Source organism: Micromys minutus, assembly GCF_963924665.1.
Source record: "Micromys minutus genome assembly, chromosome: 9".
NCBI lineage: Eukaryota > Metazoa > Chordata > Mammalia > Rodentia > Muridae > Micromys > Micromys minutus.
In genome coordinates, this window is record NC_137978.1 from 64,208,386 (window position 1) to 64,228,353 (window position 19,968).

General features: G+C 53.7%; 2 protein-coding genes across 2 annotated transcripts in view; one reads left to right on the plus strand and one right to left on the minus strand.

Annotated features, from left to right (window-relative positions):
- Positions 1–6,502, plus strand: part of ICMT (isoprenylcysteine carboxyl methyltransferase) — a 10,319-nt gene extending 3,817 nt beyond the window's left edge. The window contains exons 4-5 of the mRNA XM_080921381.1: positions 1–163; positions 2,373–6,502. The exon at positions 1–163 is cut by the window's left edge and continues 55 nt beyond it. Of these exons, the coding sequence (XP_080777507.1) occupies positions 1–163; positions 2,373–2,555 (346 nt within the window). The 3' untranslated portion in view covers positions 2,556–6,502. The remainder of the gene's footprint in view (positions 164–2,372) is intronic.
- An 857-nt stretch (positions 6,503–7,359) lies between these two features.
- Positions 7,360–19,315, minus strand: RNF207 (ring finger protein 207; the record flags this gene model as incomplete). The annotated part of the gene is made up of 18 exons (XM_080921375.1): positions 19,225–19,315; positions 18,524–18,931; positions 17,918–18,050; positions 15,625–15,769; positions 15,457–15,538; positions 15,309–15,384; positions 15,040–15,165; positions 14,471–14,517; positions 13,697–13,769; positions 13,549–13,617; positions 12,850–12,918; positions 12,669–12,766; positions 11,871–12,057; positions 11,554–11,739; positions 11,265–11,316; positions 10,881–10,998; positions 8,616–8,681; positions 7,360–7,549 (listed from the first exon to the last, which is right to left on the minus strand). The coding sequence occupies exons 2-18, from the start codon at positions 18,712–18,714 to the stop codon at positions 7,360–7,362; spliced, it is 1,908 nt and encodes a 635-aa protein (XP_080777501.1). The 5' UTR covers positions 18,715–18,931; positions 19,225–19,315.
- Between the last annotated feature and the right edge of the window lie 653 nt (positions 19,316–19,968).

Sequence of the window (19,968 nt, forward strand, 5' to 3'; positions counted from 1 at the left end):
GGAATGCCTGAGGAAAGCTGCCATGTTTACAGCTGGCTCCAACTTCAACCACGTGGTGCAGAGTGAAAAGTCAGACACCCACACTCTGGTGACAAGTGGGGTGTATGCTTGGTGCCGGCACCCCTCCTATGTGGGCTGGTTTTACTGGAGTATCGGAACCCAGGTATAGTACCAAAGTTGATGCTGCTTTCCTGGGACTCTTAATGTTTTCTAAGTTTCTTTTTGATATCTTGACACAGGGTCTTGCCATGTGGCCCGAGCTGAGGTTGAACTTGTAACCCTCCTATCTAGACCACTTGACGTTTTACAGTTTCTTCAGTTGAAGTGTGATTGGCACACTAAGCCCATGGTCTCTAAGCATGCACTTAAGTGTGTCAGTGTGTGCACAGGCTGCTTTTTTCATGCTCCCTGGCATGTTTCAGGTGATGACTCTAAAAGCTGGAGATCACATCTACTTTTCGATGTTTTAGAGGTGAAAATCAGGACATTGTTTTGAGTTGTTTTATTTAAACTTGAGGACAATTTATTCTTTAAAAGGAACACTGAAGGCAGGCAAGTGGTATATCTTGTAGCTTCCAGGAAACAGAGGTGAATCACCTGCAGGGAGGGAGCTTTAGAAAAGGAGAAAGGGGACCCGAATGCTAGTCAGGGGGTGAAGGCACAGGAGCCAGGATGCCAGTCAGAGGGTGAAGGCACAGACAGTGGCTGGCAGTGGGAAGAGACAGGCAATACTGCCCTTCTCAGTGGCACTCCTAGGACTGCCTGCTTCTGGGCATGGACCCCTGGTGGCAGTGGCACAGTTCTCCTCTGCACTGGGCCCCTTTCTGCTGCTCTGACTTGGGTCTGGAGCACCTTGGGTAAGGGAAGGTAGACTTTAGGGAGGGAGTGTCCTCAGCCACCCTCTGGTGGCTCAGTGGGTTCTCATCAAAAAATAGGTCTAAATGAGGCCAAGGTCCTGCCAGGTTAATGAGAGCGGTGGGGGTTTGCTCGGTCTCGGTGCAGACCAAACCCTTGTTTTTGACAGCTGTCTCTGGATTCTATACTTAGTCCTGGAACAACTTGGCCAGAGAGTCTAAGTAGAGACTTGGAAGATCATGTGGGGCCCAGACATCCCATCAGAGGTGCATAGGCCATGGGGATTCTGGTGACCCCATAATGATGTGGGAGGGGCAGGTGACTAGCATTTCTTTCAAAGCTTTGTGTTTCTGAGACACGTTGTGCTGTCCCACCTGCAGTCACAGCCTGGTGACACACGGAGGGGAGTGATTTGCCTTAAGTACTTTTGTTGTGCCTCAGTGCTTCAGAGTGGAAGGATTTTTCAGACCTTTCTGGATAATGGGTATTTTCTGCATTGTGCCCTGGTACATGTGCTTGCCTGGATGTGTGAGGGGCGGATGCTTGTGCAAATGCATAGAGGACAGGTCTCACCTGCAGCAGGACTTACCCTTCCACAATACACGATCTCTCCTCTTACTGCAATGGTGCTGGTGACGCACTAGATTCTGACGTCCTAGCTCAGCAGAAGGCTGTCACTGAGGATGAAGAGATGTGCCATCAGAGCTGCCCAGGTGTGACAGATGGGTGGGGCCTGGCCACTGAGGCTTCCCTTGTCAAAGATTGAGTGAAGGGCTAGTGTCTTAGCATGGTGCTAGGCACACAGCAAGTACTTGGTGGACAGTGCAGGACGTGGTAAGAAGTTAGGGTGTGCCTGGTACCACTAGACAGGTCCTGATGCCTGCAGCGGGCAGACTGGGCTAGTGGTTTCCACAGCTGGACCAGGTTAAACAAGGGTGTGTGTGTGTAAAGAAGAATCCATGTATAAAAGTGTCCTTTCTGACTTGTGGACACTTACTTCCTGAGCAGAATGGTCACTAGAAGGAAATGTTTTGAAGCTCAGGTAGTGGAGCAGTTTTGGGCTTATGTGGCCGAGGGGAGGGGAGGGGAGTGTCCAAGGATGGCAGGTGTGTTCAGATGGCAGGTGTGTGTGTTCAGATGGCAGGTGTGTTCAGATGGCAGGTGTGTTCAGATGGCAGGTGTGTTCAGATGGCAGGTGTGTTCAGATGGCAGAAGTCAGGGTGGACAGACACCAGCATGAGCTCCTCCATCAGGAAATTCACAAGAGGGCAGGCGGGGGGCATGTGTCACCCGTGATTGAAACCCACGTGGTCCCTCACTGTAACCGAGGTCTCGCTTACTAAGGAGAATCACAGAGACAGGTACAGAAGGCACAGCCGTGAGTGTGGCTCCCAGGAACGCTAGTGGCTCTCAGCCTCACAGTACTCTAGCATCTCCAGGGCTCCAGCAAGTCCGTGGAGAGAAGGTGCTTGGGCACTGGGCTGCTCTGACTTTGGTGTCCTGTGACTCCTCTGCAGGTGATGCTGTGTAACCCCATCTGTGGTGTGGTCTACGCTCTGACGGTTTGGCGCTTCTTCCGTGATCGCACAGAAGAGGAGGAGATCTCGCTGATTCACTTCTTTGGGGAAGAGTACTTGGAGTATAAGAAGAGGGTGCCCACAGGCCTGCCTTTTATCAAGGGGGTCAAGGTGGAGCTATGACAGGGAGAGGCCCCGTGGGACCAGGCCCCTCTGGCCCTGTGCAGCCTAGGACAAAACTCTTTCAAGTCGGGCACTGCAGAGTGAGTTTTCTTAATTGTTTTATATGTCACTAGTTACTCCTCAGAACGTCACCAGGAACTAATATTGAGAAGACCTTAGGTCCAAAGGAGCCATGGCAGCCATCCCCTGCACTGAAGGCAGGCGGAGCAAGGAGCGTGTCAAGGAGGTTCATCTGCGCCTCTTCCACAGTGGCAGGGGATGACCCAAGCCACAGGCTTATGCCCCCTCAGGCCAGAGTGTGCTTGCACGATCCTTGGGAGAGATGGACACTGCCCTTTGCAGCGCTCAGCCCACTGGGGATGTGGTCAGAGTTGCCGAATGTCAGCGTTCGAAACGAATCAAAAACCTTTGATTTAACCCCCACACAACCCAGCTTTAACCTCTGTCCGCCTCCACGTGTGTGACTCCACCCTTCGGCTCATCACACATAAATCACATTTCCACACCAGTTTATACAGCAGCAGTGTAGATCCCAAGGGACACTGGGCCTTCCTGCCTCAGAGTTCCCAAGTCCAGCTTTCACGTGGCAGCAGGGGGTTCTGCAACTTTCGGGTAGCCGTTGAACTTGGCCCAGGGTTCTCCCACGGTCCTGGCCTTGCCTCGTCTGTTTCCATAGGAAGTAATGTCTGTGCTACCACTGAGGAATGCTGCCCTCCATGTGTCTGGGATTGTTCTCATCTATCATAGCTTGTGTTTTTATTTCTGTGTTCAATGCGTGTCAGATTAGTTTCCTGTGTTTGTTCAAAGTAAGTCACCCTACTGCTGCAGCAGCTTTTCCAGAAGGCTCTATCATGGCTCAAGCACCTGCAGCTGGAGGCCGATTAACCTCAACAGCCCACAGTAGAGAGGCCTGGCTGACTTTCATTAGCGTCTTTATTCTGCTGGTCTGGAAGAGCATTTGGCTTTCTCTGTGTTGAGTGCAAAAGCGTTAGTGTTGATTAACCCTGGTCTGGGCTGCTGTGAGGTCCTTCCAGATCTGGTCTTGTTAGTTGCCCTAGAGCTTCGCCCTTGACATGTAGGAGGGTGTTAACGCCGGCCAAGCACGAGCACAGCTGGGTGGAAAGTCCAGTGGGAAAATGTGTGTGACTCAGCTCACACCCAGCTCGATAAAAGGCTGCAGGGCTGAAAGCTGCATCTCCCTTTCCCTGCCATCTCCAGAATCCAGATCGGCTGCAGAGGGTTCTGTGCAGCATCCAGGTCCTCTCAGACTTGAGCAAAACCTTGTTCTTCCCCCACTGAGCAGACATGCTGGGTGGGAGAGGATGGATGCTCGGTATTCCTGGCTTTCAGCCTCTGGTAATTCTTGAGTACAGCTCTGTCTTCCCAGGCTTCAGAAGCCTCCCTTCCTTCACAAGCACACTTGGTACATGAGGTCAGGGAGCCCCGTGGTGCTGCTAAGCACACCGCACACCCGCAGCTTGCTGTACCTAGGCAGGTCTCCACCAGGGCACCAAAGTGGGGCTGGTGATTAGTGCCAAGCTGGGATCCAGCAGGACACAAGTCCGCGTGGGTGCTGACCCGAGGCGTGATGTTGGCAGTGGCTGAATTGACATTGTCAGGAGCAACGTGACAGTCAGCCATGTAGCCGATGGGGGCACGCTGACGTCGGCCGCTCACATTTTGCTGGTTAGCTGGCTGGAAGCAGGACTGCTGTACCACACCACAGCAATCTGCTGCTGCCGGGCTTTCTCAGCAGAGCTGATGGGCGCGTGTGGCTGCCGGGTCTGCAGGTCTGTTCCGTGGATTCTCAGAGGCCCATCGAAGGAAGCTGGGATGGAGGGTGTGCTCTGGCCAAGAGGGTGGTGAAGGTTAATATTGAAATACCTTAAGACCTCGTCAGACCAGGAACAGTCAAGCTGGTGGTTAGTACTGTGCTATAGGATGCAGACAGGTGACAAAACCTTGGGGCTGTGTAAATGGGGAATTCTGGCTTGTTCTTGACATGATAGACAGGCATTCAGCAGCAGGGAGGTGACCCGGTGCCAGTTCCCCACCAAAACGTCTGAGAATCCAGAAGCCTCAAAGACCTGTGCCTGATCAGTGCGTTAAGTCAGGGAAGCTGCCAGGAGAGCCGCGAACCAGCACAGCTGAAGTGTTCTCCCCAAACCTGCAGGCATCAGTGCTGCAGCCAGGACCCCAACACCACTTCCAAACTGATGGTAAGGTGGGGGTGTGGCTTACAGGGTGTTAAGATGAGCTGGTGGCACTGAGACCTGACCGGAAGACGACCAGGTTTGTGTTAGGAAGCAGTGTGTGTCCAAACCATTCTGCCAGCTTGGAAGTCATTAATTTTTAGATTTTTTTTTTTTTTTTTTTTATGGCTTAGTTTTTTTGTTGTTCTATATACCAAAGAGGCTTACGGGTTTGCCAGTTGGCTCAGGAGCTGCCGGCCTTTGGGACCTGAGGCTTGTAAAGCTCTGTGGCAGCCATGGCTGCTGTCCACACCAAGCTGCCCAGGGATATCCGGGGTGGGACATTGGTATTCAGTTTTGAACGAGTGGAGACAGACCACGCTTGCTACTCGTTAGGCTGGGTTTTGGCACTCACACCCAGCTCACTGTCAGTGCATCCAAGCTGGGCCGACTCCAGCCTCCCATTCCCCTTGAGAGCCATGAAGTTGTCTTTCTGATGGATAGACAGTAGCTAACGATAGCCCTTGGCATTGTCAGTGGCAAGGCTGAATGTTGGCACTTGGTGTCACCCTCCACCTGCCAGAGGCCAGAACGGCCAGCCTGTGCCAGGTCCAGAGAGGGGAGCCCAGGCCATGACAGCCCGTGGTGAGATGTCGATTTGTACCTTAGGAGACGAGAGGTTGCGTTCTTTAAGGAGCATCCCAAGGATGTGGGTGGTGGAAGATCAGGCCACCCTTCTGACACTCCCAGGATGCAGTTGGCAATCCACAAGGGAATCTGAGTGTTAGCATTTTGTCTAAAGTCCATCCTAGAGTTACCTGGCAACAGCCAGGTGTGCCTGACTTGTTAGAAAAGGGGCTGTTTGCCCCTTCTCTCTCTCTCTTGCTCCTCTCTTGTTCTTGCTCTTCCTTCTCCCGCTTTCTTCCCATTTCCACCCCCCCCCCATGTGCTCATCCTCAGCTTGGGCCTGCAGAGTCACCTCTTCCCCCACACCTGACCACCTCCATAGACCATATCCCCCCCCTCTATCTTTATACGTCGATGAGCCTCTTCCAGGCAGGATTTGACAGGATTGGTGTCTGCTGCTGTGGGTGGATTTATCTTAACCTTATGAATGTAGCCATGACAGGTGGCAGCAGAATCGGGCTCACGAAGCTTTTCAGGTATTAAAAAGGCTGCCATGCCCTAGGGTTTCCACAGATTAAGGAATTGTCAGGAGATTGATTTGTCTACTTGCAGGCTTCAGAGTGGAGGTTTTGTGTGGAAAGAGGGTACCTTACAGAAAAAAGGCTACTTGGCAACCACGGGGCAGGAGGCATTCAAGAGGCCCTGCGGCTGCCACAAGCAGATGTGACAGTTTGTAATGGCCTCCAAGCAGGGCAGAAAGCGTAGCAGCAGTGACCTTGGACCTAGGGTGTCTGCCTTATCAATTCCTCCCACTTAGTTGCTAACTTGGGGCCACTCAGGATCAAGTCCCTGAGGGCTCACCAAAGCTCCTGGGTTGCCTCAAAACAACCGGTGAGGCCTGCTTCTCTGCACTCTCCCCTGCCTTAGGTATCTTTGCTTTACAGTGCGGCAAGGTAGAGCCCTCAGCCTCCCCATGGGCCGGCAGCTGCGAGGCTGTGAAGCTTGTCCGAGTGGAGGCAGCTTGTCTGACCCATTGCAAGGAAGGAGAACTGTGAAGTAATCACTGTACTCTTCTTTTTACATACAGAAATGTTTATTTAAATATATTAAATGGGATTTTCTTTCACAGATACTGAATATTCTTTCTAATTCTTAAATAAAGTGACCTGGTTTCACAATGCACAAGTGTGACAGTAGAACTACACTTGGTGATGGTGTCTGAAGGAGAGTTCAGCACCACCAGCGTCAATTCGTGTGTATTTTGTCCATTTGACTCTCTTCTGAGTGAGAGAGAAGCCACAGCGGTTCTCATCCTTCCAAATGCTGGGACCCTCTAATGCAGTTCCTCCCAGCCATGACATTACTCCATCGCTGCTTTATAACTGTGACTTTGTGACTGTTCTGAGTAGCGTCAATATCTGCCATGCAGGGTGTCTGGTACGGGACTCCTGAGTGAGAACCGCTGCTTCAGTGGCTCGTGGGTACCTGAGAGCAGGGCAGGGCATCACGCTGTAATTGTGTCTGTGTGTGTGACATATGTAAAACCAGCATCTGCTGTGGAACCGAGTCGAGCTGTGTGCTGTCTTAAGATGTGAACGCAAGGGCATCATTTAGCCTTCCAGAACTGACTGCTGCCCATGAAGCTTACATTTTTTAAGATTTATTTTTGTATGTATTTTACCTGCATATGTGAGCTACATACATGGTGCCCATGGAGGCCAGAAGAGGGTGTCAGATGTCCTGGACTGGTTACAGATGGTTGTGAGCACCCTGTTGGGTCCGAGCCCCAGGCCCTCTGAAAGAGCTTGCCCACGGCCTGTGTGTCAGTTTGAGAAAGCTGACTGCCTGGGTGCAGCTCGCTCGGACCCAGTTACTAGGCTGTTCTCTCCACGTGGGAAGTCACCCTCATCGGGAAGTTCTCCACGCTCCTTCATTTGTGCCTGGGAGTTAGTTCTTTCCTTCTGCCATGTCTGTTGTTAGGGTTGTCAGGCTTGGTAGCAAGCCCCTTTAGGCCCTGAGCCAGCTCTCCACCCCTCATCTCCAGCTTCCAACTTGGGTTTGAGGTGGTCTTGGTTCTTTAGTGAAGGCCCTTCGGGGAGGCAGCTCAGGGCCCAGCTGCTCCCACTGGGCTCAGAAGCCTTGTCTCTCTTCTCAGTGGTGCATCCTGGGTCAGTCCTGGAGAACAGTTTGACTTTCGTGAGCTGGAAGTCCCCGCCCATCACTTCACTGTGTCCAGCTTTCATAATGGACACCCACTGAGGTGGAAATGTGCCTGCAGTGAGTCACCCCAGGTCATGGCTGTCTCTACGCAGCTCAGACTGGTGGCGGCTCCTTACAGCACATTGGCCCTATGCAGAAGCTGGAGACCCTCCTGCTCTGCCTTTGGCACACTGACACTGAGGATTGCAAGGCCTCTTCCTCACAGTGACTGACACTTACCTGTCTCTGCTCTATCGGTTTGGGGTGTTCATATTTCAGTGTATCCACAGTGGCCTAAATTCTCCAATTAGCCCACCTCCATCTCTAGTACAATTGCACATGTGTTACACATTACGTATATGTGCATACAGGAGCCAGAGGACAACCTAGGGTGCTGTTCCTCAGGCCCTAGCCACACTGGGCGTCGGGAAGACAGTCTCACTGGCCCAGAGTTTTCCGGGTAGGCAGGCTTTGATGGTGGCCAGCAAGCCCCAGGGTTCCTCCAGTCTCCAGTGCTGAAATGGCACCCAGCCTTTTGGTTTTCTTTGTTTTGTTTTGAGGCAAGGCCCCACTGTACCCCTGGCTATTCTGGAGGGAGGGATATATATTTCGATTTTTTTTTAATTAAAAAATTTTTTTTAACCATTTTCCAGCCTCAAACTCACAAAGATCCTCCTGCCTCTGCTCTGGGACCACAGGTGTGCAGCAGCACCACCGTCTGGCATAGCCCCGAGCAACTTTTAATACATCCGAGGGTCAAGCGTATGTGCCTGAGCCATCTCCCCAGCCCGCTTGTTTCACAGCCTTGCTCTTCCATCTCTTGCACATTCACAGGGAATGGCTCTAGCTGCTCAGATCCTTCCTGGATCTCACAGAGAGTTCCGGGCGCAGCCCCTGGCACTGTAGGTGAACCTTGGTGTCTGATGGTTTCCAGGAGCTGTCCTGGCTTTCAGAGGACTCAGCACACAAACCTTGTTTGTCCCAAAGTCTGCCTCTCCCCAGACCCCTCACTCCGGCTCAGGCTGGAAAGAGCCTGCCTCACCTGGCTGGTGTCTCCTCATACAAGTTCTGCCGACGCCCCGTGTGCTCATCCACGGGCACCTGGAACCTGGGTGAGAGAAGCCGGATAGGCTGCATAAGCAGGAAGTCCCGGCGGGTGGCCTCAGCTTCACACTGCACCCAGACCCGAGACAGTAGGCCGCCCAGGGCACACTCGCATCTCTCCCAGGAGGGGAACCGCTGTAGCATGCAGGCCCTGGTCAGGCCTGGCTTTCACAAGCTATCTGGTGGTCAGGGGCGACACCTCAGGATAAAGGACCAGGTAATGTGGAGTGACAATATGGCAGCCTGGAACACAAACCTCTCAGGGAGGGCGGACAAGGGAGCTAGAGCAGTGGAGCTGAAAGGCCACTGTGGCCAGGGTGTTGTGTGGTCTGACAGGTGGGCAGAGAGGGGCCCCGGACAGCTGCCATGCTAACACCCGGGAGGCAGAAGCAGGTGGATCTCAGAGTTAGAGGCCACCCTGGTCTACAGAGTGAGTTCCAGGATAGAAACCCTGTCTCATCAAACAAACCGGGGCTGGAGAGATGGCTCAGTGGTTAAGAGCACGGACTGCTCTTCCAGAGGTCCTGAGTTTCCTAGCAACCACATGGTTAGTGGCTCACAACCATCTGTAATGGGGTCTGGTGTGTCCGAAGACAGCTACAGTGTACTTGTATACATTAAATAAATCTTTTAAAGAAAAGAAAAGAAAGGGGAAAAAATAGGCACAGGTGAGAAAAGGAATCAGACCAGCCTGGATTTCAGCACACGTGATGCCATTGACCACGATAAGGACTTAGATGTGGAGCCATGCCCAGACTTCTGTTGGCCACTGTCACAGAGACACCAAAAAGGATGTAGCTGGAGGCAAGGCTGGGGCACAGGAATGCTAGGGCGCACTAGTGGGTATCTGTGTCACTTTAGTGCTTTTAAACCAGAGACCTGGACTCGGGGTGTGACAGCTCACCATAGTGCACACTCTAGGGTCACCCAACATCAGGTTTAGTCCACAGCATGAGCGTGTGTGTGCACACGGGAGGGGAGGGGGTGGAGTTATGAGTGAGGTCACCTAGGGAGAGAGGAAGATGAGGAAACCTTGGGCTGAGGAGCACAGCAGCCCTTGGAACCAGGAGATGACTAGCCACGGGGGAAATGTGTCAAGGAAGCACAGCTGACAGAGCCCGGAGAGAGCAGCACACGGCTCCACACAGAGGCCTCCAGGGAAGGAAACCGGAAAAGGACCAAAATCTGAAGAGTATTTCAATGACCCATGAGCCTCCTGCAGGCCTGGGAGGTGTCCCTTTGATGCGCACTGCAAGCCTAGGGCTGTGGAGATGATTCTGGGTCACCTGCAACATGGAAAACAAGCACCTGGACAAGACTTACTCAGAGGACGCCGCCAGCCTTAGCAGAAAGCTTCCTGAAGCAGAAATCAAAGCTTTCTACTCAGTCTCAAGTGGCAAGAGTATCTCCAGGAAACAGCAGGTGCTGAGAACAGCACCAAAGGGAACTTAAAAGTCAGAGGGGGCCTGCTGCCATGCCGGAGGACTTCAGTTTGGTACCCAGAACCCACAAAGAATGACTCCTGCTAACTGTCCCTCTTTCCTCCATATGTGTGCCTATAAATGCACGCACACAAACGCAAAATAATTAGTTTTGGAGATAGGGTCTCACTGTTTAATCCTGGCTGGCTTGCAATTTGCCATGAAGACCAGCTTGGCCTCAAATCCACAGAGATCCACTTGCCTCTACCTCACTTAAAGATGCACAAGCACCAGAAACAGTGGAGAGGGGGAAGAAAAACAAAAACGAGCAGGAAGACAGAAGCAACTGTCCGGGAAGTACACAGCACCTATAGGATGAGAAGGTGATGGGGAAGGCCAGTCTCATCCAAAGGAGAACGGGTCAAGTCTGCACGGAACCCCAAAGCAAAGGACTTCCAGACAGAGAAAAACCACAGTGGCTGGAATCACCTCGCTCATCTCCAGACACAAACAAGACAGGTCTGCGGACTCCCAAGAAGAGTACAGTCTTGGTTAGGAATCGAAAGAGCTCAGCCAGCTCCTGAACACAGCAGTTCCTGGACCTGGCCTGCTCAGTTAACACTTTTTTAGGAGTTTTTCTTGATTCGTTTGAGTACTCCGGCTCATTGCAATCCTTCTGCCTCAGCCTATAGGGTACACCACCACTTCTTAGGCAGACCTTTGCAGATTCTAACTGCCTGGCCTGCCGGCTTCCCTACTGGCATCTTTCCCATTATCCTCACCTGGGCTCCAGTCGCTCCTTCACCCTGGCAATGGAGCGGATGTAGGGTGTGATCTGCTTGGTGATGGTGGTGAGATAGGCATTCTCCTGCTTGAGCTGGAGAAGGTCATGGAGCTGGGCTGTAAGGTCAAGGCCAGAGTGTTGGCTGTTGGTGTTACATTGTTGCTCCCAAGGCTGGTACTACCTAGAGATACTCATTTAAGTAACATCTGTGATCAAAAGAAGCAGCATGTGGTGTGGTCATTCTACTCACTGGATCCTAACCCCAGATGCAGACGTGAGGCCAAAATACCGGGAGAGCAGGGTGTGTGTGTGAATGGTTAGTGACTGACTAGCCCCTCCCCTGCTCCCATGTGGATTAACACCCAGTACCACTGCCAGGGACCTTCATAAATCTCCTGCTGGGTAGCTACTCGCTGGTAGGCGTCTTCCCAAATCTGAAAGAGTAAAACGGTGTGCTGGTTGTGGTCTGGGGGAGACATTTCACTGCTGGTATTTCTGCTCCACATAGCCACACACACCAAGCCGGTCCTCGTGTTTCTCAGGAGCAAAGTCTCCAGCCATAGAACCCCCCAGCCTGAGGGTCTGGCAAGGTACCATACCAGGTACTTTCGCCGCTTCCTTCTGTGCGCCTTCTGTAGCCAAAGCTAGATGGAGCTCCCGGGAGAGGTTACCTCCTGGAAGACGGCTCTCATGCCCTCAGTGGAGGCATACTCGGAAGCGATCTGTGTGTCCAACAGCAGGGACCTGTGCAGGATATCTCCCATGATCTCCGCCTTGATGAGGGAGTGGTGCTTGGTGAGGTCTCGGTGCAGTTCCTGGACCTGGTCCTTCAGGTTCTGCACTTCCACCTGCAGACCCTGTGGCCCGGGATGAGAGGGGGCGTGGATACCGCCAGGTCCTCCAATGGAGACTGGCTTCCAGCCAGACAACCGGATCTTACCGAAGAAGGGGTGGGGACTCACAACCCTGCTTTGCCCAGCCCACACACCTGATAGGAATCCTCGTAACGGCGACAGTGCTCTGTGAAGGGTGTGTCCTCGCCCTCGGCCAGAAGCACCTTCGTGCTGATGAAGCGGTGTGGCGAGGGTTTCTGGACAGGTGACCCTGACATCTTTCCAACTGGGGACGGACAGCTGGCTGTCTTTAGCATCTTGGGGCTTGAGCCCCCTGCCAACCTGCGGAGAAAGCCCATGAGCATAGGGGAAAGGGTTGGACTCCCTTGGCTGCTCAGGGAGCCCCAGGCCCTCAACCCACCTGCAGGATGGAACTCCTGGAAGCTCTCAAGGGCCCCTGGCAAGGCCAAAGGGAGGGCCACTACGTGATTTGATTTGATGGTTTCTAAAAGCCACCCGCCCTCCAGTTGGATCTGGGTACACCGAGGTGAGCTCACTCCCAGGACACGCAAGGTCTGAACCAACAACTTGGAGTGCCCAGCCCTACACATACTGGCTTCACAATTTCTAATCCCTCAGAGGCTCTGGCTTTCAACTGTGCCGAGAACTCCCCGACTCACAGTGATTCTGCATCCCCGTACCCCCGAAAGTGTCCTGCCCAGCCTGCTTGAGGAGACTGCAGGAGCTGAGGAGCACCCTGTCTCTCAGCCATTCCTGACCAAGCTCGCCTGCCCGGAGCTTCCTGCCCCAGCGTTCTCAAGGGCTAGTTCACGTCCCTCACTTTCAGACTGTCGCCTGGCCCAGACCCCAAGTACAGAAGTGGACGTTCTGGCGGGGAAGGGTGGCGCGGGAACCTTTCCAGGAGATTCCGCTCGCCCGCCTGGTTGTCTCGCGTGTTGGCGCCGCCCACGGTGGACACAGCCCGGCGGGGTCCCAGCAGCAGCAGCGGCTCCAGGCAGCGCGCGAATTCTGCGCGGTGGTCGCTGGCGATCTGGACCGGGGGTTGGGTCATGAGCGGCCCTTCTCCTAACCCAGTGTCTCCCGACCCCGACTCCCGACCGGGCGCCCGCGCACCTTGCTGCTCTGAGCCGGTCTTAGGCGGTGCGGCTGCGTGACGATGCCCTGAAGTCTCTCCATCAGCTCCTGCCACAGGGAAAAGCTCAGGACGGGGGGTGGGGGAGTGGGGGTGGCAAGGAGGTGGCAGCCAGGGCGGGACGGAGAAGTGGGGGGGCTTGAAGGCACCAGACGTCTAGTGGACGCTTGACCTCGTCTCTCTTAGTTCCAGCCTTCCCCTAAGACTGGTTCAGAACAGGTACTACCCACACGCATAGGAAGGGAGGTGGGGGGCTGGAGAGGTGGCTCAGTGGTTAGGAGCACTGACTGTTCTTTTAGAGGTCCTGAGTTCAATTCCCAGCAACCACATGGTGGCTCACAACCATCTGTAATGGATATGATGCCCTCTTCTGGTGTGTCTGAAGACACCGACAGTGTACTCACATACATGAAATAAATAAATGTTTTTTTTTTTTTTTTAAAGGAAGGGAAGTGGGGCTCCCGCAGAGAGACACTGCAGTTTGCTGGAACAGTAGATTATGCTCACCACCCTTTTAAAAGGGATTCATCCGGCCTGAAAGGGGCTTGTAGTGAAGGGAAGAGAAGCCCTGAGACTCCCCTGTCAGCCTGCAGGTGATGTGAGACACGCAGTCTCTATGCAAGGCTGACTCTACCTGAGGACAGGGGAGGGGGGGTCCTGCAGGAGCTGGAGACACTCACATAACCCAGGTCCAGAAACTCGGCTTTGCTGGCCAAGCCGAGAAAGGAAGAGCAGATGACCAGGTGAACCTGCAGGGGTGCGGGGTGGGGGGCGTGCTCAATGTCTGGGCGGTGGGCTATGTCCAGCCCTACACACCCTCAATCTTACCTGGAGGGTGGGCAGCAAGGAGGCTAGGTGGGTCAGCTGTTCCTTGAAGGCTTTGTCTTTCTCTTCATATTGGCTGGGGGAGGGGCAGGCTGGGCTGTGTGGTCTCCAAGATGCTGCCCCAAGGCCCGCCTGGAGGATCTTGGAATCTACAGCCCTCTCTTCACTAGTGTGTGTGTGTGTGTGTGTGTTGTTCATTGTGTGCCCGTATGGCAGGATGCATATGCACATGTAAACCATAGGCCAACATCAGGGGTCTTCCGTGATAACCTTTTGAGGCAGCATCTCACTGAACTGAGATCACCCATTGGCTATGCTCTCTGGTCAGTGAGCCCCAAGGGTCATCTAGTCCCTTCCCCGGGGTTGGAATTATAGTCACTGTATTGTTTTAAACTGTGCACTGGAAGTGTGGCTTTAGATCCTGTGTTTCTGTGGTGTTTACTGGCTGAGCCATTTTCTTAGCTCAGGGTTTTTTGTTTGTTTTTGTTTTGACTGTGAAAGAAAATGGTCGAGGCTGGTTTTGAACTAGCTGTGTAGCAGATGCTGGCTTTGAACTCCTGATCTGCCCACCTCTACCTTCCAAGAGCTACAGTTACAGGCATGCCACCACGGTGGGCTTCCCACCAGCTGTGGGGTGACTTCCCTGTTCCTTCCTTCGCTGGGAACACACCATGGCAGCCACCTGTGTGTCCTGTCCCCATGTGAGGCAGAGCCAGGCCCCCCAGGGCTCAGGCTCAGAGCTGGGGTGGGGACCCCGGGGTAGGGGCAGGGACTCACCTCTGCACAGTCTGCAGCAGCAGTGCTTTCCTCTCGGCCAGTCTGTCCTGGGAGAAAGAGCACCACTGACCTGGTGTCTGGTTCTGACATCCCCTACCATAATGCCTTGGGCATGGGTGCAGGCAGCTTAGCACAGAGCTCTTCAAAAGCTTTCCTCCTTCCTGGATGTACTGCCTTCGAGATGCCTCGGACTGGGTGCTTCTTTTTTTAAGATTTATTTATTTTTATTACATACACTGTAGCTGTCTTCAGATACACCAGAAGAGGGCATCAGATCTCATTAAAGATGGTTATGAGCCACCATGTGGTTGCTGGGATTTGAACCCAGGATCTCTGGAAGAGCAGTCAGCTCTTAACCGCTGAGCCATCTCTCCAGCCCGCCTACAAGCTTCTTAAGTGTCACCTATCTGGTGCAGTCTTCTAACTCCAGACTAGGCTAGCCTCTGGTATCCTCTGGAACTCTCTAGGCAACCATAATTAATGCCTACAAGACAATTTGAGTGAACACCTGGCACTACACTGTAAGCTCCATGAAGGTACCCCAGGAAGTTCCTGATCCCACCCCTCACCTGCATGCTGCCAAAGAGTGCATGGATGGCTGCCTCCTCCTCGGTGGCACTGTGCCTCACCTCCTCCACCATGGCCTGCAGCAGCGCAATGGCCTCTTTTGTGGCTGTCTGCAGGGCCTTCACTGCCTGGGAACAGCGAAGTCTCAACTCCATACACACACACACACACACACACACACACACACACACACACACACACACACACACACACACACACCGGGTTCTCACAGCTCCCACCCCATCTTCAGCTCCTTGGTTCCCGCTCTCACCAGCACCGCCTGCTCCAGCCGCTCGCAACCTTGCACATAAGCTGACTCCAGGTCCACACAGTGGGCCCGGCTCTCCCTGCCGGGAAACAGGTAATAAGATCCGCTCCGTCCACGCTCCACCCACTCCCTGCCTGCTCCCTCTACCCACCCCTGCATGTCCCGAAAGCAGCGGATGCACAGCAGCGACTTCTTGTCGGTGGAAAACATGATGTAGGGCTCCGAATGCAGCGCTGGGGGTCGGGGTGGGGCGCAGTGGTGAGAGCCTGGAGACACGCCCGCCTGGTCCCCACCCCTGGCCAAGGTGTACCTCACTCACTACACTTCTGGATCACGTCGCGGCTGCGCTGGCCCAGGGCTACAATGTCGTGGCGCGCGAACATGCGCGCGCGGTGCGTCTCTTCGCGGCAGCGCGCGCACAAGGGCTGCCCGCACGTGTTGCAGAAGTACGTGGTCTCTGCGTCCTGGGGACCAGAGCTGGCTCAGACCTCCATCTCCTCGGTCTAGAGTTCTAAAACCCAACTGAATTCAGTACTAAGACCACAGCCACCGTGTGTCGTTGGACGAATCAGTCCTAACCCAGGTAAGGGTCCGGACTAAACCCAGCTCCTTCCTGTGGTCCCAGTAGCGAAACTCTAACATTAAAAATAATAATAATAATAATAATCGGGGCTGGAGAGATGGCTCAGAGGTTAGAGCACTGACTGCTCTTCCAGAGGTCCTGAGTTCAATTCCCAGCAACCACATGGTGTCTCACAACCATCTGTAATGGGATCTGATGCCCTCTTCTGGCGTGTCTGAAGACAGCGACAGTGCACTCACACAACAACAACAATAATTGGCAGTTCACAGGGACAGGAGGCAGAAACGCAGTGTAAAGCCTTTGAGGAGCACACAAGCAGCAGGCCCTCTTGGTACTCTCAGTCACGGACGTGGTGGTGTACCCCAGGCACTGAGCATTGGCTCCACAGGCAGGTCCACTTGGTCACCTTCCTTTCCCAGCATGGCAAACTAGGTCAAGTTACAAGCCTGGGGCCCTGTCAGTGTCCTCAGCTCCCCAGAGGAACCGGGAGAGAACAGAGGCTGCCACCTCAGTGTCTGACAGCAAGGTGCGTGGTGGTGTGGGATCCGGGACGGTGAGAGGAAGCAGAGGAGGGAGACGACTCATGAGCCCATCCCCCACTCAGGCGGCTCTTTGGCCATCAGTGTGGAGGGACATGTGTAAGCACCCTGAGAGGCAACCCCAGAGCTTGGGGTGTAGTGCCCATAACCCTGGCTGTGATCCATCAAACTCTACTTCTCTTAAACATGTTTAGTTTTATTTCACGTGCTTTGGTGTTTTTTCCCCATATGTATGTCTGTGGAACTAGAGTTACAGACATGTGTGAGCTGGAAATTGAACCCAGGACCTCAGAAAAGCAGCCGGTGTTCTTAACTGCTGAGCCTGCCGTCTGTCTCCTAGCTCTCAAGCCTTTCTTGTAACTTTTTTTTTACTATCTGTGTGAAGTTACGTGTGTGTGTGTGTGTGTGTGTGTAGATCAGAGGACAACCAAACCCAAATCAGCAAGGATTTTTACTCATTGGTACCCACTGGCCCAATATTGGTTTTCTTTCTCTCTTTTAGAAAAAGGATGTCATTTTATTTGTCTGGATGTATGTCTGTGGAACACGTGCATGGCTGATCCCCTAGGACTGCAGTTACAGACAGTCGTGAGTGGGTGCCAGCAGGTGAGCCCTAGTCCTTTCGAAAAGTAGCCACTGTCATAACCACTGACCCCTCACACCAGCCCTGAAGCCTCTCACTATTTCCATAGGAAGTCAAGACCATTTCCTCATAGCCCCGCCCCTGCCTTGCCTGTCATCTTTACTTCCGGGTGAAGCCTTTTCAGCTTGCTAGTTTGAGGTGTTTACTCCTGAGCTTTCCTGTTCTGGGGCCATCAAACCTGTACCCGCCATTGCATAAGGGCCGGGTGCCTTCCCTTCAGCTACTTACAGCTGCAAACAATAGTGGCTTTAGCTACTTCCACGTGCTTAAGTAGCAGGGAGTCATCAGGGTCCCCTAGGCCTGGGAACTGAGCCACTGCTCCCATGAGCCACTGCTCCCATGATAGCTCATAATTCCACCCTGACCTGGGGACCCTAATGTTAGCTCTCCCTAAGTTGAATGGCCTCAACTCCTGCTCCTATCTGGTTATTGGCTCAAGTCATTTTTTAAAATGAGATTTATTTATTTATTTATTTATTTATTTATTTATTTATTTTGTGAGTACACTGTTGCTTTCCTCAGACACACCAGAAGAGGGCATCAAATCCCATCATAGGTGGTTGTGAGCCATCATATGGTTGTTGGGAATTGAACTCAGGTCCTCTGGAAGAGCAGTCAGTGCTCTTAACCACTGCGCCATCTCTCCAGCCCCCTCAAGTCATTTTTTTTTTCCTGGATCTTGCTCTCCCCACCAGTGTGAATGATGGGGGCATGGTTGGAGTCCAATCCCAGACGGTGGCTGGAGACTTCACGGATGGGTCAGTGTTGTATGTCTCTAGGGTGCATAGGGACATGCATGCAGTAAGTGTTAGGGACATCTGGCACCCGCTGCCCTCTGCTCCCTCACCTGCTTGCTGCACTCCAGGTCACAGTTGGCACAGTGCACGGCCTCCACGCTGTCCCCAGAGCTGTCCACCAGGAACTGCAGCAGCCGGTCCACTGGCGGGAGGCCACTGGGACCCTTCACCAGGGTCTGATGCCTGCAGAAAGGCTGCAGCCAAGATCTGGACACCCTTGCGGGAATCTCTCCCCACTACCCTTCACATTCCAGACAGGAGCTAAGAATAGCCGTATCAGAGTAGTGGGGTCTGGAATAAATACGATAACCAGCTGGTCCTGAGGGCCCGACCCTGCCCAGTGATGTTATGACAAGCCTGTCATAATGGGAACAGCTACCCAGCAGACCTCTTATCTCACTGGGACATTCCGAGCCCAGTTACCTCTCCTCCAGCCCTACCCTAGCCCCCCTGACTCTGAGAAGCTTGCGGTAAGGGTCACCTAACTGCCTCTGTTACCCTGACTAATCCTTGGGGGAGGGGGTTTCGGTAATGTTAGTTCTGTTTAAGATAACAGACTGTTCTCATCTCTTCTAGGTTCAGAACCTCACCGTCTACACCTAGGTCTTTTCCAGGACCAGGGAAAATTTCACCCTCTCTGGGTTTGGAGCACTTACTGGCACAGTGGACAGGACAGGCGGCCATCGGTTGCCCGGCCACGCAAGCAGCCAGAGCAGAAGTTGTGGAAACAGTCCAGCAGGCACGGGCGCTCGTACTGTGCGTGGCACAGCGGACACACGAGTGGATGGCCACTCGCAGCATCCAGGGCACCTGGGCCCTCCAGAGGCGCAAAAATTGCCCCAGACATTTATGTGGGAGAACAGGACAAACGGGACAGCGGCCGAGATTCCTGGAGCTCCGGTCACATCCCTCTTGGACACGACTTAGCCAATGGCTTTGGGATGCTGGAATGCGAAGCCGGTAGCTCCCCAGCAGGGACAACGGGACAGATTGGGGCCCAGGTCGCTGGTCACCTACCTCTCTCATAGCCCCTCTGCTGTGGCTCTGCGGGGGAGTGGTTAGCCCTAGAAGGTCAGGTTGCCAGGCTGGGCAGTACTTCCTCCCCTTCGTCATTTCTCCCCCCACCTCTCCTTTTGCAATTCTCCGCCCTATGTCCTCTGGGTGACCGGGGGGGGGGGGTAGGGTTGGGTGGGGGGTAGGGTTGGGGGGGTGGGTGAAGTTGGTATTTCTGATCCATACTCTCGCCGGTCCACCCGGCGCCCGGAAGCAGCGAGAAAACACGATGCTTGGTGAGGGTCCCGGACTACACTAGATCTCACGTGAGACTGCAGCGCAGAGGCTGAGGACACCGGGTTACCAATCCGGTCTTCAGCCTGTGGGACGAAGCCTCCCGGGCTAAGCTGGAACTCTTCTGCCGGACCGGAAAGGGAACTGTGGGTCTTCACAGCTTCTTTTCCTCCATGGCCGGCTGGGGGCCCCAGAGAGCAGCAGATGGTCCAAAGTCTCTGGGGCTGGGATGAGGGTGCGCTGTGGAGTCCTAGGCCTGGCTAAGCAGGGAGTGTGGTGTTCAGTCTCGTTACCTCTGCAAACTGAGACTGTACGGATTAACACCTGAGAAAAGTCCCGTTTTCACAGAGGTGTGGGTGGGAGGTCGGGACCGAAGGATTCCTCTGCCCTGCCTCGTTCATCCCCCGGCCTCTACACTGCGTGCCCTCCCTTCCTGGGGGGTGTTCTCAGCTTCCGGCATCCTATTGCCATGTCTTCCTAAGCTCCGAAAGCAGCTCACTTTCCATAAATTAAACCCAGGGCTTGACCCGTAGGAGTCTTATTCGCTTGTTAGAAAAAACTAGGAGAAGGTTCTGCGGAGGCTGGGTTTTAAAACAGGAGCCAGGGTTCGCCAGAAGGCAGGAAATTCTATGTGGGATTACCAGTTCTCTTTTCCTGAAAAGTTTCTGTTATTTATAGTGTGTTTGTGAGTGGGTCTGTGGTGATCACAGAGCAACTTGCACGGAAGTTTCTTCTCTCCTCCATCCAATCTCGGGGTCAGACCAGGTCATGGGGCCTGTCCGCAAGCACCTGTTACCTGCTGAGCCATCCTGCT